Source organism: Papio anubis, chromosome 16 (assembly GCF_008728515.1).
Source record: "Papio anubis isolate 15944 chromosome 16, Panubis1.0, whole genome shotgun sequence".
Classification (NCBI taxonomy): Eukaryota; Metazoa; Chordata; class Mammalia; order Primates; family Cercopithecidae; genus Papio; species Papio anubis.
The window spans coordinates 73,869,992-73,890,664 of NC_044991.1; the positions used below are offsets into that span (position 1 = coordinate 73,869,992).

Below are 20,673 nucleotides of genomic sequence, written 5' to 3' on the forward strand. Positions count from 1 at the left end.
CAACACAACGGAATGAAGCTAGGAATGAGTAACAAAAGGAAAACTGGAACATTCACAAATGTGTGGAAATTAACAGATTTCTAAACAATCAAGTGGTCAAAAAAAAAATCACAAGGGAAATTAGAAAATACTTCGAGATTAATGAAAACAAAAACACAAAATACCAAAACTGAGAGTGTGTGATGAAAAGTGTGCAGAGAGAAATTCACAGCTGTAAATGTCTATATTAAGAAACAAGAAAGTAACTATGTGAGGTGATGGGTGTTAATTAGCTCGGCTGTAGTCATCATTTCATAATGTGTATCAAAACATCACACTACTTTATAATTTTTTATAAAAATAAATTTTCTTACAAAAGAACAGGCGCTATGTCTGTCTGGCTCACCATTGTACCCAATACCCAACAGGGTGCCAAGGAACATAAAAGGTACTCAAAATATGTTTGTTGATTGGAGTTTACAAGGAAGAAAGGTATTTTATTATACATCCGTTCCCTTCCCACCCACACACAGCTTCTTCTAAGAAAAGAAACTAGGCCGGGCGCGGTGGCTCAAGCCTGTAATCCCAGCACTTTGGGAGGCCGAGACGGGCGGATCACGAGGTCAGGAGATCGAGACCATCCTGGCTGACACGGTGAAACCCCGTCTCTACTAAAAAAATACAAAAAACTAGCCGGGCGAGGTGGCGGGCGCCTGTAGTCCCAGCTACTCGGGAGGCTGAGGCAGGAGAATGGCGTGAACCCGGGAGGCGGAGCTTGCAGTGAGCTGAGATCCGGCCACTGCACTGCAGCCTGGGCGACAGAGCGAGACTCCGTCTCAAAAAAAAAAAAAAAAAAAGAAACTGAGGCTGGGCAAGGTTAAAAGCTAGCTCCTGGTACCTTTGCATCCACACTCAGCTTATCTGTACCTTAAACCAGACTTCATCAAACTTCAGTCTTCGCAAGTCACTTCACCATTTTTGCTCTACCTACTCATTGCCTGTGACAGAAATCAACTCAGTTTGCTTACCTGTATAAACTTAAAAGGAACTTTATATCAATCACTTGTCTTAGAAGGTAACCACAAAAATACAAAACAATAAAAATAAAAACAATGTTAACATGAATTTCAGTTGCCTGAAAGCTGTAAGTCTGCTTTTTTAAAAGAGAAATTGGAGTTAAGCAGATTTTTCATTTTTTGATCATGACCCTGAAAGAGAAATATATTTGACATCAAAACTCAGTACATATCCTTGTCTACATATACATGTGAAAGTTTCATAAAACAATACACTGATATTTTCTATGCTGCAATTCTATTTCATTTTAAAAAATGCTGGTTGTATCCCATTAAACTGGTTTCAAAATAAACATACCATGTACACAACAAAAAAAACACTGGGTTAGAGGGCCAGTAAGCTCAGTGAGTATCACTGAGACTTCATCCTTGTCTCACAAGGACTAAAAAGAGAGTAACATTCTCATTATGTGGTTCAATGCCACACCCATATAACTGAGACATACATGTCACAATCTGGGAGAAGCCTGTCCTAGATTTAAATACCCAGTTCTGCCTAGAACATGACTCAGACACATAGTAAGCTCTTGAGTAGAGTGAAGTGCAGATGATAATGACACCACAGGCACGATCACACACCACTTAAAAATATCTTAACACCTTTACTTAGATCTCATCTCATACTTTTAGTATTTCTTCAAATTTACTTTGAAAAAAGAGCTTCACTGTGTGTGGCTGTCATACACATTTTCCTACCCAACCATGGTCCTCTTTCTTCCTCTCAGGCGCACTTCATCTAATTTTTTTAGCACTGGCCTGGCCTTTTTGGAGGAGGTGGAGTAGCTCTTCAAAAAGGCTTCAAATACAGTTTCAGTGTTGGGATGGGTACTGAGGAAGGCCTTCTCCAGGACATAGAGGTCTACTCCCTTATCCTCTGGAAGTGCCGAAATGAAACTCAGCCCAAAGTCTATGAGGACAATGTTCAGCTGTTCCAGGGGGGGTTTCAGGAGCATGTTGGAGGTGGTGAGATCACCATGAATGAGGTCTTCATCGTGCATTCGAGCCAAAACCTGCCCAATTGTCTTGGCTAAGTTGGAGAGACTTTGGGGAGTTTTTTCAGTCTCCATAGTAGACTGAATATAATCTCGAACAGTCACTGAGCCTTCAATTTCTTCCATATATAAGCAGTTGGAAGCATAGTCCACAAAAAAGACAACTGGGGCAGATATTCCTGAAATCAAGACATAAGTGGTTATTGGGTTGGATTTTTTTTTAATGGATAAACTTAATTTTCAAAGATTAAGCCAGTTTTTCCATCTATATCTACTTATTTCAGGACGATTTAGGAATGCTACAGGAAATGGTACAACTGAATGGAATATTCCCCTGCTCCTGCCCCCTGCAGGACTATACCTGGGCCCACTCCACAGCTAAACTGAGGAGGCCATAGCTTCCTCCTCCCTTCCAAACCACCCTTTCTCACTGAACTTCATTTGTCACACTCACTCTCTAAAAAACAAACAAAACAAAGGCCGGGTGTGGTGGCTCATGCCTGTAATCCCAGCACTTTGGGAGGCCGAGGCAGGCGGATCACTAGAGGTCAGAAGTTCCAGACCAGCCTGGCCAACAGGGTGAAACCCCATCTCTACTAAAAATACAAAAATTAGCAGAGCGTGGTGATATGCACCCGTAGTCCCAGCTACTCGGGAGGCTGAGGCAGGAGAATAGCTCAAACTCAGGGGGTAGAGGTTGCAGTAAGCCGAGATTGCGCCACTGCAGCACTCCAGCCGGGGTGACAAAGTGAGACACTTGTCTCAAAATACAAAAACAAACAGCAAGGCACAGCCCAGTCAGAGCAGTTTCTACTGATGAGGACACAAACAGGAGGCCAAGCAGTGTGCTGGCTTCGAGGTTCATCTTCACAGTCAGAGAGGACAGGGTTCAAATCCCAGCTCCTTTTCTTATTAGTTGTCTAATCTAATCTTAAAATTACATTAACTTCTCGGCCAAGGCAGGTGGATCACAAGGTCAGGAGATCGAGACCATGCTGGCTAACATGGTGAAACCCCGTCTCTACCAAAAATACAAAATATTAGCCAGGCGTGGTGGCGGGGGCCTGTAGTTCCAGCTATTCTGGAGGCTGAGGCAGGAGAATAGCGTGAACCCGGGAGGCGGAGCTTGCAGTGAGCCGAGATTGGCCACTGCACTACAGCCTAGGGGACAGAGCGAGACTCCGTCTCAAAAAAAAAAAAAAAAAAAAATTACATTAACTTCTCTAAGTCTCAGTTTCTGCTACAATAAACTCAAATGAATTTTTACTGAAAGTCAACCAGGCTCAGTATACTTTTCTAGAAACTGAGAGATGTATCAATGGGGATACAGCAATAAACAAGCCAGCTATAATACAATCTCTGCTTAACGAAACATATCATAAGAGGCTGAAAACAGAAATATGAACACACAAATAACTTCGTGAAATCTTCAGTCTCTGAAAGGGCAGCAATGTGTCTGCTTGTTGGCTACTGAATGTCCCCCCTGCTAGATCTCCCAGCACTTAACAATGTCCTGGCACCCACAAGTACCTAAAAAATACTAATAAAAGAAAGGCACGAAGCGTAAAAGTAAAAAGCCAGTACTTCTGAGTCAGAGGCATACGGAGCTGAGGGCCTGGACCGGCCACTTAGTAGCCGTGTAACCTTGGGCAAGTTACTTCTCTCTGAGTGTCACTTTCTCATCTGAGGACAAGGTTTATGGCGCTGGCGCACAATAAATAGGCAATTTAATGAAATCCAACACTTATTGAGCACTATGTGCCAGGCACACATTCGAACATAATACACTGCACACATACCTCCTCTAATGGTCACAACATCCCTATGACATGGATATTGCTACTATGTCTGCCATTTTACAGGTGAAAAAACCGAAGGTGAGAGGCTAAATAACTTGTTGAAAGGCTACATAAGAAGCAGCAGAGTTAGTATTTCAACCCAGACAGCCTGGCTCCAGTGGGGCAAGTACTTGTAATTACATGTTTCTTAAAACTAATAAATGAAAAGATAATGATCGAAAATTGAAACGAGTCAAATGGGGAAATCAAGGCTCAGGGAAGTTAAAGATGTTCGACGTTGAGCAATAATGACAGCGTCCAGATTTGAACCTGGCAGAACGGCCCCAGGACAAACGCTTGACGCTGCAAGGCCACGTGGTTTCTTAAGACTTAACGAATGAAGAAAGGGATGAAAGAATAACATTTCCGAAAGGCTGGCCACGGCAGAAGGCACAGAAGGAGAAACTGAGGCAAATCGAGGCTCGGAGCGCAGGAGAGTCCCTCACCCGCCCAGGCCCCAGAGCCTCGGGGCCGCCCACGCCAGGATCCGGGCCCTCCTTACCCGCGCGGCGGCAGCGGAGGAGAGCCCGCGCTTCCTGCACCGTCCGCCGCCGGCCAAGTCGCGCCTCCAGCGCCGGGTGCCGGTAGCCCTTGGGGAAGCGGTGCTTGATCACCGCCGCGCGGCCCTGGAAGCGGCCGCGGAACACGCGCGCCTCGGCGCCCTGCTTCACCAGCTCCAGGCCTCTCAAGAAGCGGCTGCTTCGCTCCCGGGCCGCGGCCAGAGCCTCAGCCTCTGGCGCGGGCTCCTCGCCGTCGTCCGGGGCAGCAGCTCTGGCCGCCGCCATGACTGTGCTCGGCGCTACAGCTCCGACCGACCCGCTCTCTCTGAAAACTGTCGCGATGCTTCGGCTCGTTACGGAAATCCTGGTACTTCTTCGGTTACCCGAACGCTTCCGCCCTGGACACTTCCGGCCTGTGAGTGGTTACGCCTCCCAACCTTTCGGCTCTCTGAAGCCTTGGGTTCCCTGCAGGAAGGGCTCTTGTGGCCCCGCCTTTCACCTCTTCGGCTATCTCCGTACACGTTCGGCAACTCTCGGTAAGTGGCTCTTCCCTACTCCTTGGCTCTCCGGAAATCTTCGGTGACTCCCGCAACCGCTTTTGGGAGACCACCTCCCAGTTGGTCGTCTCTTTCCGGAAAACTTCAGCTCCTCTCGAGAAAAACGTCGGACGCTCTTTGCTCACTTAAGGAGTCTCCTCCTGGACAGGTGCACCCTCTAGTAGTGTCTTTTTGGGACACCTCTTCCCCTGACTCCTAAATTCCCCCCAGAATGTACTCATACTAGTCAGTGTCGGAAGGGTCAGACAATGAACCGTGTTTCCGGCATTCTCTTTAAGTGCTAGGATAACTACCATTTAGTGCATTCAGAAGAAATAAGATTAAATGATGAAAATCCTTACAGAAAAGAAAATTGAGACTCAGAGAGGGCAGTGGGGGTGGTGGGATGGGGCGGGGAGTGGGGGCTGGGGAATCCAGGAAAGTTTTCCGGAGACAGAACCTAAACTGAATTGGGAGGAATTAAACTTTTTCAGTTTCTACCTGTTTCATTACAAAGCTAATAACACAGGCTGTAGCAAATTCTTACAATACGGAACTTTGCGCACACACACATATAAATAAACTGCCCATCCTCCTTGTGACCCCGCTGGCCGTTAGTTTCTTTCCAGAACTTTCTTTTATTCGGTGCGTACACTCACACATCATTGTGGCCTTTTTTCCAACATAAATGACATCATACTGTGGGTTCTTTTGCAACTTGCATTTCATTTTCCTAAACAATTTATCTCGGACTATATTCCATATCAGTACATACAGAACTACCACATCCTTCTACTTGGTCAGGCAGTTTCTTGTTGCTAAGCAGTTGTTTCCAGTTTGTTGTTTTTCAGAAAAACACTTTACTTACTATTGCCAGTTTATTATAAAAGATAGTATAAAAGATAAAAATGAACAGCCAGATGAAGGGGTACATAAGGGAAATTAAAAATTGTACGTATTTATCATGAGCAACATGTTTTGAAATATGTGTACATTGTGGAGTGGCTAAATCCAGCTAGTTAATGTTACCTAACATACTCATCATTTTGGGGATGAGGACACTTAAAATCTATTATCTTAGCATATTTTTCAAGAATACAACACATTGTTATATCTATAGTCACCATGTTGTGCAATAGATTTCATGAATGTTTCCTCCTAACTGAAATTTTGTGTCCTTTGACTAACATCTCAAAATCCTCCCAATCTCCCTCCCCCTGCCCCAGCGCCTGGTAACCACCATTCTACTCTGCTTGCATGAGTTCAACTTTTCTTACCTTCCTCATACAAATGAGATCATGGGATATTTGTCTTTCTGTGCCTGGCTTATTTCATTTAACACAATGTCCTCCAGTTCCATCCATATTGCTGTAAATGACAGCATTCCATTCTTTTTAAAGGCTGAGTAGTAGTATTCCATTATGTATATAAATGTACCATATTTGTATCCATTCATTTATTGATGGACACTTAGACTGAGAATTGCAAATGATGCTGCAATTAACATGGGAGTGCAGACATCTCTTCAATATACTGATTTTGTTTCCTTTGGATATGTACCCAGTAGTAGGGTTGCTGGATCATAAGGTAGTTCTATTTTTAATTTTTTGAAGAGCCTCCATACTGTTTTCCATAATGTCTGTACTAATTTACATTCCTATTAACAGGGTGCAAGGGTTCCCTTTTCTCCACATCCTTGCCAACACTTTTTATCTTTCTTATGTTTTATCATAGCCATTCTAACAGGTCAGAGGTGATATCTCATTGTGGGTTTAATTTGCATTTCTCTGATGATTAGTGATGTTGAGCATTTTTTAAATATACCCGTCATCCATTTTTATGTCTTCTTTTGGGAAATATTTCTTTTGATCTTTTGCCCACTTTTAATTCAGGTTTTGTCCTTTCTTACTATTGGATTGGATTCCTTATATATTTGGATATTAACCCCTTATCAGATGTATGGTTTGCAAACATTTTCTCCCTTTCAGTAGTTTGTCTTTTCACTCTTTTTTCTTTTTTCTTAACTGGTCAGAAGCATTTTAGTTTGATGCAATTCCATTTGTCTATTTTCACTTTTGCTGCCTGTGTTTTGAGGGTCATACACAAAAAATCATTGCTCAGACCAATGCCATGGCATTTTGTCCCTGTTTTCTTATAAGAGTTTTATGGTTTTGGCTGTTACATTAGACTAAAGTCTAATCCATTTTGAGTTGATTTTTGCATATGATGTAAGATAAGGGTCTAATTTCTTTCACATGAATATCCAGTTGTCCCAACACCATTTATAGAAAAGACTGTCCTTTCTCCATTATGTGTTCTTGGCATTTTTGATGAAAATCAATTGACTATAAGTGTGTGGATTTATTTCTGGGCTCTGTATTCTGTTCCATTGGTCTATGTGCCTGTTTTTATGCTGGTGGCATGCTGTTTTGATTACTATAATTTTGTAGTATATTTTGAAGTCAGGTAATGTGATGCCTCCAGCTTTGTTCTTTTTGCTCAAGATTGCTTTGACTATATGGAGTCTATTCTGATTCTATATAAATTCTAGAATTTTTTACTTCTACAAGAAATGTCATTGGAATGTTGATAGGAATTACATGGAATCTGTAGGACATTTTAACAACGTTACTCCTCCAGTTTTGTTTCTTTTTTTTTTTTTTTTTTTTTTTGTCTCATAAACAGTGCTGCAGGAGCAGGCTTATCCAAGTGATATCACTGGGTTGTAGGTGACAAGCACTTTGAAATTCAACACCTCAGCCAAACTACCCTCCCAAAGTTTTGTGCCTATTTATGCTTCGGTCAAACTCATGTCTCATTTTCTCATATCTTCATCTTCATTGAGTTTTTCAGGTGCTGGAAAGCTCAGTCAGGGGGTGGAGTGGGAGGGTGCTCAGGTTCCAGGCAGCGAGAACAGACACAGGGTAGGGTTGGGTTGGACAAGAACCAGCAGCTCCACATGGCTGGAGCAAGTTGGCACTGGGGACAGGCAGGGAGCTGAAAGAACAAGGACAGTGGCCTGGTCCCAGAGGATTTTTCTTGCTGGAAGAGAGGTGCTGTGAGCCTGGGGTGACTGCACCAAGCATGGCCCTTTGAGGCCTTGACCTCTGGCTGCCAAATATGCAGCCGAGCTCTGGGTAGAACAGCCAAGCAGTAAAGGGGAGGGAGGCTTCTACTTTTTAGCCCTTTCTGAGCCTGAAAGAGAATCTATGGCCTCTTCCTCACTTCCCACCCATCATTACCAGATGCCCATTCATTCATTTATTCACTAATTCATTTAGTAAATATTTATTGAGTAACTACTATAGGCCAGGCACTGTGCTAGGCCCTGAGGACAGAGCTGTAAAGAAAATAGAGAATCATTATTAGTGCCTCCATGGAGTTTATATTCTAGTGGGTAGAAACCGACAATAAACACATAAGGAAAATGTGTCGTTGACAGGGGCTAGCAGGAGATAAATCAAGCAGGAAAGGGGGATGGGAAAGATGACCTGCATCTGGGCTTGCCAGGGACAGCCCTAGTTTTTACCTGTTACCCTGGAATAACTATCATTAGTGCCCCTGCCTTTTTTTTTGAGATGGAATCTCACTCTGTTTTCCAGGCTGGAGTGCAGTAGCATGATCTTGGCTCACTGCAACCTCAACCTCCCGGGTTCAAGTGATTCTCGGGCCTCAGCCTCCTGAGTAGCTGGGACTACAGGTGTATGCCACCATGCCCAACTAATTTGTTTGTATTTTTAGTAGAGATGGGGTTTCACCGTGTTGGATAGACTGGTCTTGAACTCCTGACCTCAGGTGATCCGCCTGCCTCGGCCTCCCAAAATGCTGGGATTATAGGCATGAGCCACCACACCCAGCCTAGTGTCCCCTCTTTACTCTCAAAAGCATCCAATTTTGGATGATACAATATATGATTACCCTATGGGTAGTAGAGTGGGGTGGGAGGGAATGATTCAGTTTTATTTTATTTTATTTTTTATTTTTGTTTTAACTGAGACAGGATCTTGCTCTGTTGCCCAGGCTGCAGTGCAGTGGTGCAACCTCCTGGGGCTCAAGCAGTCAATCCTCCTACCTCAGCCTCCTGAGTAGCTGGGACCACAGGAATGTGCCACCACTTGCAGCAAATTGTTATCATTTTTTGTAGAGACAGGGTCTCCCTATGTAGTGCAGGCTGGTTACGAACTCCTGGCCTGAAGTGATCCTCTTGCCTTGGCCTCCCTCCCAAACTTCTGGGATTACATATGTGAGCTACCATGCCTGGCCTAATTTTAAATAAAGTGGTTGAGAGGGTGTCCACGAAAAGGTGACATTTGAGCCCTGTGAATGGATTCCTGGGGGAAGATCTTTCCAGACAGGAGGGGCCCCAAAGAGGAAGTGTGCTTGACATGTTTGAGGAAGAGTAAGTTATTTAACCTCTCTGTGCTTTAGTTTCCTCATCTGTGAAAGAAGATTGTAGATAATATTCACCTTGTAGGGTTTATGTTACGATTAAATGGGTAACGAGGTAAAACACATAGAACTGTGCTGGGCACATGATATGCACTTCGAAATGGAAGCTATGATTATTATGGAGTATTTAGTATGATGACAATTAAAAATGGACCCCCAGGATCCAACCACTGCTCCTTGGCGGGGAAGGGGCTTCCCATTGTGTGGTGTCTTGGGAAACACAGAAACCACCTCCCACTGTAGAAGCCTCTCCTTTGCCCCATCCTTGTGTGGCTTGCAACAAGAACCCTGACTTGTACCACTACTGAGTGGAGGTGTGTTGTGGTTACTGTATTAATTAGCTAGGAAACAAAATAAACTGCTGTAACAAAGTAACCTACAAATAGTGGCTTAAATGTGAGAGAGATTAATTCTTGCTTATGAAACAGTCCAGATCTGTTATTCTCAACTTGTTGCTTCCTCCTTTGAGTCTACTCTACTTGTTGCCCTCTCCACTCAGCAAAAAGGGTGATGACAACCAGGAAAAAGAGATCAACCAGCTGAGAACTCGGCCCAAAGTTGCACATGTCACTTCCACTCTCATCCTATTGGCCAGAACTTAGTCACATGGAAGATGCAAAGGAAGCTGAGAAGTGTATTCTTTAGCAGGGCAGCCATGAACTCAGCTAAAACCCTGTGTTATTATTACTAAAAGGAAGTAGGGGAGGAATGATACTGGGGGACCATTAATAGAGTGCAATGGTTTTGATATTTTAAACTGCAAGTAACATCAGTCAACTAATTAGCTTAATTGGCATAAACAATAAGTTCATTTATTATCTCCCAAAATTTCAAGAGGTGTGACTGGGTGTGGTGGCTCATGCCTGTAATCCCAGCACTTTGGGAGGCTGAGGCAAGTGGATCACCTAAGGTCAGGAGTTCGAGACCAGCCTGGCCAACACAGCGAAACCCCGTCTCGACTGAAAATACAAAAAAAATTGCAGAGCGTAGTGGCATGTGCCTGTAGTCTCAGCAACTAGGGAGGCTGAGGCAGGAGAATCACTTGAACCCGGGAGGCAGAGGTTGCAGTGAGCCGAGATCACACCATTGCACTCCAGCCTGGGCAACAAGAGCAAAACTCCGTCTCAATAAATAAATAAATAATTTCAAGAGGTGGAAGGTCCCAGCTGTCATTAGATACCAAGGACACGGGGTCTTTTCATTCTTTCCACCAGCCTCAGCCTGTTGTTTTGGTCCTTATCCTTGTCACCTTTTGATCTCAAGATGGCTACCAAAGTTCCACACATTATCCGAAGACACAAAAACATTTGGTTCAAGAAGAGGAGCAGTACCTCCTGTATAGTTCTCTTGATTTGGGAGAAAAATCCTTTGCCGAAGCCTCTCCTCTCCCCATCACACTTCCCGTAAAGGGCATCGGTCACAGTTGACTCATGTGTCTTTGGCTTAGCTACAGAGGAAGCTGGAAAAGTGAGGATCTGGCATCTTCAGCCTTTGAAGATGGAGACGTGTTCTATAAGCAACGAGCAAAGGAGCTGGGCATAGCTATTGGAAAGGCAGCCACAAATGGCTGGCACACTGTGACACCCAGCAGCATCATTTTTCTGAATTTCAGTTTAATCATCTTCAGAATGGGGATAATTAGTTCTACTTTGGCAAGTGCTTATAAAAATTAAACAAGATGTTCAACATAAGGGTGCCTGGTGGATAGCAGACACTCTTCATGTGTTCATTTTCCTTCCTTCCATCCCCCAGTCATTGGGGCGCTGTTTGAAATACCAAAGAAAAGCCCCTTTGGTCTGAGGGTTGCTATGATACCAATGCCTTGAGCTCTGCAGTCCTTAGGTTTCATTCATACATGAGGCAGGTCGCTTTTTCAAACATAAGACCCTTTCTGTTGGCATAATGTGGTTTCTAGCACCTTTCATCAGCCCAGACTACTCAAAACCTACCCAGAACCAATTATATTTATAACTCCCAGTTTCCCAAGTTTGTGGCTTCATTATCATAATTGTTAGTGTCCACATAGTTGTCTCTATGGTTACCAAATTCATCTGAGCCCTTGCCTTAGCAATCTGCATGAAAACATACTTACAAGACCCAGGCTTGCTATGGTCAGACTAGTTCTGGCTTCTGTGGCAGGAAACTCCATTTAAAGCCTTTCAGTGCTCCCCCACTGCACTTAGGATAAAGATCCAATCCTTATTCAGCCCAGGAGGTCCTGCATAATATCCCCGCATCCTCTTCCAAACTCATCTCCCATGAAACTCCCCCTTCTCCTTGGTCTCTGCTTTTTTTTTTTTTTTCTTTTTTAAGAAACAGGGTCTCACTCTATCACCCAGGCTGGAGTACAGTGGCATGATCTCAGCTTACTGCAGCCTCAAACCCCCTGGTCTCAAGCGATTCTCTGGCCTCAGCCTCCTGAGTAGCTAAGACTTCAGGCATGAGCCACCACACCTAGCTAATTTTTGTATTTTTTTTTATAGAGATGGGGGTCTTACTGTGTTGCCCAGGCTGGTCTCCAACTCCTAGACAACTGTAATGTCAAGAAACACCAGGAGAGGAGTGAGGTAAGGACAGGAAGGCAGCCGGTGAAAGGTGAGCCCATTTCCACTCTGGGCAACTACAGCTGAATCCCACTGGGGAACAGAAGCCAGTGTAGATGACGCAGGCCTCAGACCCAAGGGGCAAGGGAGCCGGGTACTCAGACAGCAGTCGTTGATTGAGGGTTGTTCCCAAGAGATGTTACTTTCTCTGTGCTCCTGGCCTGCCACAGAGCAGCAGAGCAGGGGCAGAGAGAGCCCAGATGCAGATGCCAGCTTGACTGTCAGTCATGTGCTCTGAAGGGCAAGGCATTCAGGGGACTGAGCACAGCACTGCCAGTGACTGCCTAATGGGGATACATTTTGCATTATTCATCGCCATGGTGGCTGCAAATGACAGAAACAAGCTTAAACACAAAAGGAAGTTTATTTTAGATGCAGCTGGACCCAGGGGCTCACACGATGTGTCTGGCTGCCTCTCAACATTGCTTTCCTCTTCGATGGCTTTATCTCCAGCAGTGCTCCCCTTCTCATGATGAGCTCCACATCAACCAGCCCAGCAACCCCAGCAGAAGGGACAGACCCTTCTGCACTGGTTTCTCATTGCTGCTGTAACAAATTGTCACACACTTAGTAGCTTAAATGTCATTTTTTTTTTTTTTTTTTGAGACAGGGTCTCACTCTGTCACCCAGGCTGGAGTGCAGTGGCACGATCAGGGCTCACTGCAGCCTCAACGACCACCCCCCACCCAGGCTCAAGCAATCCTCCTGCTGCAATCCCCCGAGTAGCTGGTACTACAGGACTACAGGTGTGAGCCATGATGCCCTGCTAATTTTGTGTATTTTTAGTAGAGATTGGGTTGTGCCCTGTTGGCCAGGTCTCAAACTCCTGGACTATGAGTTTGCCTAGTGGGCTAGGTGAAATTATTACTCAAATGAGTCTCTGAAAACTTCAGAAGCCAGGGTTTTTATAAATACTTTGGTGGGCAGGGGGCTAGGGATTGGGTGCTGCTGATTGGTTGGGGGGTGAAATCATCGAGGTATGGAAAATGGCCCCGTGCACTGAGTCTGCCTCTAGATGGGGGCCACAGGACCAGTTGAGTCATGAATCTTTGGTCCAGGTGGGGTCAGTTGGTTGCCAGGATGTGAAAGCATGAAAAATATCTCAAAAGATGAATATTAGGTTCTACAATAGTGCTGATATCTATACAAGCAATTGGGAAAATTACAAATCTTGTGACCTCTGGCCACCTGACTCCTGAACAGTAAGGAATTATCAAAACCACATCTGCATTTTAGCATAATTCAAGCCCATCCTATAATCCTAACCTTATGGACTTTCATTAATTTTACAAAGGTGGCTTCAGTCCCTGAGCAAGGAGGGGGTTAGTTTTAGGGAGCGATTATTATCCTTACTTCGAAGTTAAAATATAAACTAAACTCCTCTCATGATTGGCTTGGCCTATGCCCAGAAATAAGTGAAGACAGGTAGCCTGTGAGGTTAGAGGCAAGATGGAGTCAACCATGCCAGATTTCTCTCACTCTCTAATCTTTGCAAAGGCATTTTCAGTCCCTTAAGATCACACTGAATTAAAGTTAGATACTATCCTCACTGATTTCTCAGCTTCTGATGGTTAACTGTTCAAGGGTCAGAGGAGAGATTCAAGGCCGAGGGTGATAAGCCTCCCAGTGTCCATGTAGATATAACCTAATCCCTACTTTCTCCTGGAGATGATCCATCTCCTTTTTCTAATCAAGATAATTAACAATAATGAAATGTGTATTAGTTATTTATCACTGTGTAACAAATTACCCCCGAAATTTAGCGGCTTAAAGAAACAAACATTTATTATCTCATGTCTTCTAGGATAAAAAATTTAGTATACCTTAGCTCTGAGCAAAGGCTTAGAATCTTGCAAGATTGAAATCAAGGTGTCAGCCAGGACTAGAGCCACCTCCAGGCTAGGCTGAGGGAAGAGTCATGTCCAAGCTGACCACAAGCTTGTTGGCCAGATTTAGCTCCTTAGGGGCTGTTGATCTAAGGACTTTAGTCCCTCACTGGCTATTGCCTGAAGGCATTAGCTATGTGATTCAATAGCTTCGCACCATGTGGGCCTCTCCATTGGGAAGCTCGAAACATGGCAGCTCAAAGGCTTCATCAGAGCAAACGAGTGAGAGATCTCGAAACTGAACAACACAGAAATCTCCATCATTTATAACCTAATCCAAAAATGACATCCACCACATTTGCTGTCTTCTATTCATTAAAAGTAAGTTGCTAAGTGGTACTTCTAGTGACATCTAGAAGAGAAGAGGATGCCACTAGGCCACGAATACCAGGAGGGTCTCCGTGTAATCGGACTTCTTACATGAAAGCTCAGGGATCCAGGCACCAGTGTTCCAGTGACCCAGTCTCAGAAGTTACACAGTGTCACTTTACAGGCTACTGATCAAACCAGTCACAAGCCCACTTTGATTTCAAGGGAAGGAACAACAAATTCTGGAGCCATGTTTTCAAACTGCCCCAGCTATTATTATTTTTGAAACTGTGCAAGGATCCCCTGGTCAGAGGTCTTGTGGATGCTGTTATCTTTGCTGAGATACCTGCTTGTGCCTGTAGCATGGAAGAACGCCTGTGTATCCACCTGTACGGTAGGGGTCGCTGTGACTTTGGCTGGTGAGGGTACAGCTACTGGTGCACATGTGCGAAGGTGCCTATCTGTGAACACGTATTGAGAGGCTGGATGAGGCTGCACCCATGTGAGTGCTGGGCTTGTACATGCATTTTTGCCCGAGTGAGCATTAATGGTGGTGTCCCTAGCCTACCCCTTTCCAGAATCCCAGGCTCATAGCCAACTGCCCACCTATTTCCACATGGATACCTGCTGAGCACCTCAAATGTCACGCAGCCAAGACAGAACTCTGGATCTCCTTTCCCAGTCCCAAGCTGCCCCTCTTCCAGTCTGTAAGTTCTTACTGAGTGTATATGTGATCTGCCTACTTTTCTCCAACCTCACCACTGTGACATGAGCCCAAACCAACTTCTCACCTTGCAACAGCCTCCCAGGTGGGAAGGCTGAGTATTCCCGCCCTTAACCAGTTAGAACTCCCCAGTTATCTCTCCTGCTGATGGGGGTGAAATCTACATTCCTGACCCTGGCCCACCAAAGCCCCTCCCTTAGCCCCCATCTCCCTCCTCTCTCCCTGTCTTCTCCTCTGCTCCAGACACTCTGGCTTCATTTCTGCGTTCTTTATACCCCATAAGCTCCTTCCCACCCCGGGGCCTTTGCCTTTGCTGTTCCCTCTGCGGGGAATGCCGGGTCTCTGCTCAGATATCCTCTCCTAAGATCAGCGAGCTAAAGCAGCCACCTGTGCCTGCCTAACCCACCACCCTAGTTTAACTCTCTGCCTAGTCTTTATCACTAGCTGGTATTTCTCAGGATCCTTTAGTTATTTCTTTTTCGTCTTCCCCTCCTATAATGTAAACTCTTCCCCTCCCAGAAGGTAAACAAAAAACCTGTTTTGTTCTTCGGCCCACCCCAAGCGGAGCATAGTGCCTGGCGTGTGGTGGTGTCCAAACGCAAGCGTGGAGTGAATGAGGGAGGAATCCATGAGACAGTGAGCGGCTCCAGTGGGTATGCGCGAGTGTCTCACTCGGTGTAGATGTGTGTGTTGTGTGTGTGCGCACGCTGGGGAGGCCAGACAAGTGTGGACCAGTGATTGGGACACCTCTTCCCTGCAAAGAGGCCGGGGAAGACAGTGCGTGTGGGGTCTTCTACTAGGGAGGATGGCTGGCCAGTGTGTCCCCTCTAGGGGAGGGCTATAATGAAGGGGACCCGGGAGACGGCGGGTGGGGGCCCCCGGGAGGACAGTGGGCGAGGGAGGGGGTCCTTGCCAGGCCGGGGGCGGCCGGGGGCGGTCCCGGGCTTCCCTCTGTCCCGCCTCCAGGCTCCGGGGCCTGGCTGGCCGACGTGGCGTTGGCGGCGCTGCGCACGGGATAGCAGGGCAGGAGGCACAGAGGCGGGGGCGGGCCGCAAAGTTTGTCCGGCCGCGGCTGCGTTGGGGACTCCGGCCCGGGGGATGCGTGCCCGGCCCCCCAGCGCCCCCAGCACGCCACGGAGTCCCGCTAGCCATGGGTAAGTCCCGATCAGGTGCTGCCGGCTGGAAGCCCGATCCCTTCCCGGGGTGTAGACACCGCCCCCGCGCGCCCCCAAGAGTGCGCGCCTCTTGGCTCCCCCTGCGCCGCCCTGGCCGGATACCGCCTCTCGGATGGCCGGCCCGGGACTGCAGGCCTGCGGCGGGGGCTGGGACGGGGCTCGGTCGCGCTTCCTTCCATCGTCCTTTGTGCCCCGGAAAAAGTGGCCCCTCACTTGCTGTGGCGCCCACTCGGGCCCAGGCACTCTCCTGAGCGCCTTCATCCGACAGCCCCAGGCAAGTGCTGCTGTTCCTGGTCTGCGGATGAACAAATGTAGGCCCCAAAAGGAGCAAAGCAGTTCATGGATTCCCTGTGCCCCAGGCGCTGTTGTGGGCCTGGGGACGCTGTCGCGAACGAACCCTTGAACAAAACAGACGAACCCCCTCCTCTGGACGTGATTCTGCAGACAGGGGGCAGAGAAGGAGATTCTAATACAGCATTGGGGTGGGACGAGTTGGGAATGGCTTTGTTACCACTCGGGACTAGGGCTCTATTTTTCTCTCTGCATTCAGAAGCCTCGTAGGGTCAGTCAGTGATTCCTGAGTGAGCACCTACTATGTGCCAGACATTGGTGTAGGGGTTGGAGATTCAGCAATGAACACAATAGACAATGATCTTCTCTCTCATGGAGCTGACATGCTGGTTGAGCAGCTGGTAAACACGTTTATGAATAACTTCAGTGAGAGATAAGGTGCTGTGGAACCCACAAAATGGGGTGGCGTGAAGGCCAAGGGTGTGGGTTCCTTAGGTGGGTGGTCAAGGTGGGTTTTCTGGAGTAGGACGTTTTGGAGCTGAGACCTTTCTCAGAAAAGGGTCTTGCTGAGATCTGAAGAAAGAGCTTCCAGGTGGCAGCAACGGCGCAAAGGCCCTCGGGCAGGGATGAGCTTGAGTGGCCAAGGCCGGGATGGCCAGAGCACAGCGGGCAGCGCACCGAGGTCAAAGGGATGGCAGACAGGTGTGCAGGGCTTTGTAGGCCATGGTGAAAAGTTCAGATTTTATTGCAAATGCCACGAGAAGTTGGAAAAGGGTTTTAAGCTGGAGTGGGGCCATAACCTGAATTATCTTCTTTTTTTTTTTTTCTTTTTCTTCTTTTTTTTGAGATGATTGCTCTGTCACCAGGCTGGAGTACAGTGGCATGATCCCGGCTCACTGCAACCTCCAGCTCCCTGATTCAAGCAATTCTCCTGCCTCAGCCTCCCGAGTAGCTGGGATTACAGGCACACGCCACCACACCCAGCTAATTTTTGTATTTTTAGTAGAGAAGGGGTTTCACCATATTGGCCAGGATGGTCTCAATCTCCTGACTTCGTGATCCAGCTGCCTTGGCCTCCCAAAGTGCTGGGATTACAGGCATGAGCCACCATGCCCAGCCCTGAATTATCTTTTCAAACCTTGCTCTGAGTCATTCTGTGGAGCTAACACTGGCTATGATGTAGGTAAGCCCAGGAGGTGGTCATTATTATCCCATTTGTAGATGGGGAAGCCCAGAGATGTGAGATGAGTTCCCCAAGGTGACACAGCTGTGGAGAAGAGAAGCTGGGAAGGAACCCCAGCATTCTGGCTCCAGTCTGCATTCCTAACCACTGTGCCATGTGGCCTCTCATGGTGGATTGATGGTAAAACTGGTGACCAGTTCTGGCTCTGACTGGAGAGTCCATCCTCTTAACCCCCACATCACAGTGCCCCAGAGCCTGAGAAAAAACTGAGGCCCAGAGAGGTCAAAGTCTTCTTAAGGACACTCAGCATAGCCCTAGCCCCTTGCTCCTGCGCCTCCTATTCCTGCTAAGTCAACCCAACAGCCATTTACTGAGTGTCTTCTATGGGCAGAGCGAGGGCTGGGTATTGGTGCTGGGAGAGGCACAAGTCACAGCTTCTGGTCTCTGTCCTCCCCAGAATTCTTACACTGCTCACTTCACAACAGGGACCAGGGATTGGGCTCTCTTTATAGCCTTTGGGGGCAGAACTGGGTTCTAGCCCCAGTTCCTCTCACTTTGTTCCACCATTCCACTTTGACCTGGGAGAGTCTGCCAACTTCTCTGGTCACGCTCAAATACCCTTATCACAGGGCAGCCGTGAGAATGATGTGAAAAAATGAACTTAACAGTGCTCAGCTCATCACCTATATCTGGTAAATGGTGAGTGAATGTGAGTTTTTATTTTATCTTGCACCCAATATTGGGATTCTGGAGTCAGACTGCCCAAGTTCAAGTTCCTGCTATGTCACTTACAAACTGTGTCACCTTGGGCAAATGTCTTCACCTCTCAGTGTGGTTGTTATTTCTGTAAAATGGGAATGACAATAGTGGTTGTCACAGAATTGACTAGGGATTAAGCCAGCTGGTACAGATACAGCCCCTTAGGAGAGTGACTGGCTATAGTGGGTGCTCCAAGTGTCAGCTGGGACATTTGGAAGCCGGCCTTCTGCAAGAGGATATTCATACAGTTCAATTTCACTTCTGGCTTCTCCCTGGAGCTTCAGGGAAAGCCACAGCAGGTCTCTGGTGCAGGGGGGACACAGTGCTCTGTGACTTCTGGTTGAGACAGTGCTGTAGTGTCACCAACAGGAGGCCTGGGACTTGCAGCTGGAGATACTTGCATCCCAAACCTGGCTTCTTCCCCATCCCACTGCCCCCGACTCTCTCCCTGGGAAGCTCTGCCCTCCACAGTGAGGGGCTTAGAGGATTAAGGGATTTCCTCCAGTGTGGGACATCTTCACATACAACTTATGTTTAGACAGGTAATTAATAGAAAGGATGCACACTTGCTAAACTTAGGTCAAGCCATCTTAATTTGTTCTCAATTTTTTTCTTTTCTTTTCTTTCTTTCTTTTCTTTCCTTCCTTCCTTCCTTCCTCCCTTCCCTTCCCTTCCTTTCTCCTTCCTTCCTTCCTTCCCTTCCTTTCTGACAAAGTCCGGCTCTATCATCCAGTCTAGAGTGCAGTCTTGCAGTCTTGGCTTACTGCAACCTCCGCCTCCCAGGCTCAAGCTATCCTCCTACCTCAGCCTCCTGAGGAGCTGGAATTATAGGCCCCCGCCACTACACTTGGCTAATTTTTGTATTTTTTGGTAGAGATGCGGTTTCACCATGTTACCCAGGCTGGTCTTGAACTCATGAACTCAAGCGATCCTCTTGCCTTAGCCTCCCAAAGTATTGGGATTATAGGCATGAGCCACCATGCCCAGCCTAAGCCATCTTAATTTGAGGACCAGGCCTTACTCTGCTTCCTGTCCATGGCCACTTCCAGGCCCTGGACCTTTCAGATATTCATGAGCCAAGATCCTTTCTCTCTGGATTTCCTACGTCCTCACAGTTCATTTGTTTTTTCATTCATTCACTCAATCATTCATTTGTTTAACAAATGTTGATTGAGTGCTGAGTAACTGTCCTTGGCATCAGGGAGACAGCTGAGAAGAAACAAACCACTCCTGTTCCCTTGAGGCTGACTTTCAGGTGAGGGAGACCAAAAAATATGTAAACTATATAGTTATTTTGGATGATGAGAAGTGCCACGCACAAAAAACAAGTGCAGAAGGGGATACAAAGTGCTAGATGCTACGGGGAGGTTGAATTTTATGTAGAGGGCCAGCGACAGCCTCACCAAGAAAGGGATGTTTCAGCAAAGATCAGAAGGGAGGAGGGAAGGAACCATTGGCGTGTAGGGAAAGGACTTCCCAGGCAGAGAGGTTGGCAGGTACCAAGCTTTGAGTTGGGACGTGCTTGGAGTGAGAGTAACAGCAAGAAACCAGTGTGGCTGGAGCCCAGTGAGAGGGGGCGGATCCTGCAGAGCCTTCAAGGCCACAGTGAGGACACTGGCTTTTCTTAGAGTGAAATAGGAGCCTTGGAGGGCTCTGAGTGGAAGAGTGATGAGGCCTGACTTAGGTTTTTCCAGGATCCTTCTGGCTGCTGTGTAGAATTAGTTTAGGTTCAGAAGTATCTGACACAATCCCAGAAATGCCATGAGGTGAAATAGCCCTGGTCCCCTATCCAGTCATTTGTTCATTCAGCAGAAACTTCATTGAGTTCCTCTTGGGTGTCAGGGCAGGGCTGGGGCCCCGGAGGCTCAGGACGAGTCAGTCTCTATCCCTGCCCTCCTTAGTTGAATATGGAAGACTCACAAAGGAACTTGCAGTGTGACCAAGCAAAGGGAGTGCAGTGGAGAGTTGAGGAAGATGCATGGGAATTGCTCAGGGACTTCCTCAAACTTTTCCAATGAAAGTCGCTAAGCAGACATTACTGTCTGCTGATATGAAGGGTACTTGGGTACTGAGATTAAAAAAAAAACAACAGGACAACTTTCAGAAAATTGAGAAATTGGTGATGAGTATTTATGGGTCACTGAAGTCTGTGGCTTCAGGTACAGTTGGATCTAGGGGCTCATACCGTGTTGTCAGGAATCCTTCATGGGGAAGATGGCCCCCAGTGGCTCCAGGCAGGTAAACCACTAGCTTGGCACCCCCGGTGAGCAAACACGCTCGGGCCGACTCTCACTGGCCCAGGTTCCCCACGTGGTATTCACCTCTGCCTAGGGCCCAGGAATCTGCTGATTGGTTGGATCTGGATCATGGACA

The 20,673-nt window shown here is 46.9% G+C and overlaps 2 protein-coding genes and 1 long non-coding RNA gene across 4 annotated transcripts in view; 2 read left to right on the forward strand and 1 right to left on the reverse strand.

Moving 5' to 3' along the window:
* Positions 1–1,012: 1,012 nt before the first annotated feature.
* TP53RK (TP53 regulating kinase) lies at positions 1,013–4,868 on the reverse strand. The gene is made up of 2 exons (XM_003904651.4): positions 4,388–4,868; positions 1,013–2,226 (listed from the first exon to the last, which is right to left on the reverse strand). Exons 1-2 carry the CDS (start codon positions 4,668–4,670, stop codon positions 1,748–1,750), a joined length of 762 nt encoding a protein of 253 aa, XP_003904700.1. The 5' UTR covers positions 4,671–4,868; the 3' UTR covers positions 1,013–1,747.
* SLC2A10 (solute carrier family 2 member 10) overlaps positions 4,654–20,673 on the forward strand; it is a 36,171-nt gene continuing 20,151 nt past the window's right edge. Inside the window, exon 1 of one of the 2 annotated variants that reach the window (XM_009215988.4) lies at positions 4,654–4,921. In XM_009215988.4, coding sequence (XP_009214252.2) covers positions 4,669–4,921 — 253 coding nt within the window. In that variant the 5' untranslated portion in view covers positions 4,654–4,668. Of the gene's footprint in view, positions 4,922–15,795; positions 16,047–20,673 lie in introns of those variants that run through there. The other variant, XM_003904650.4, reaches the window with a different exon arrangement.
* Positions 4,932–12,633, forward strand: LOC110740491. Its single transcript, XR_002515103.1, has 3 exons — positions 4,932–5,090; positions 11,854–11,937; positions 12,584–12,633. It is a non-coding gene; the product is annotated as an uncharacterized LOC110740491 (long non-coding RNA).

What these genes read in the sequence shown, in the direction of transcription:
- TP53RK (XM_003904651.4), bottom strand. Translation starts at nt 4,670, where the DNA reads ATGGCGGCGGCCAGAGCTGCTGCCCCGGACGACGGCGAGGAGCCCGCG. An exon ending in CCTCCGCTGCCGCCGCGCGG is followed by an intron (nt 2,227 to 4,387) that starts GTAAGGAGGGCC and finishes TCTTGATTTCAG; the next exon opens with GAATATCTGCCCCAGTTGTC.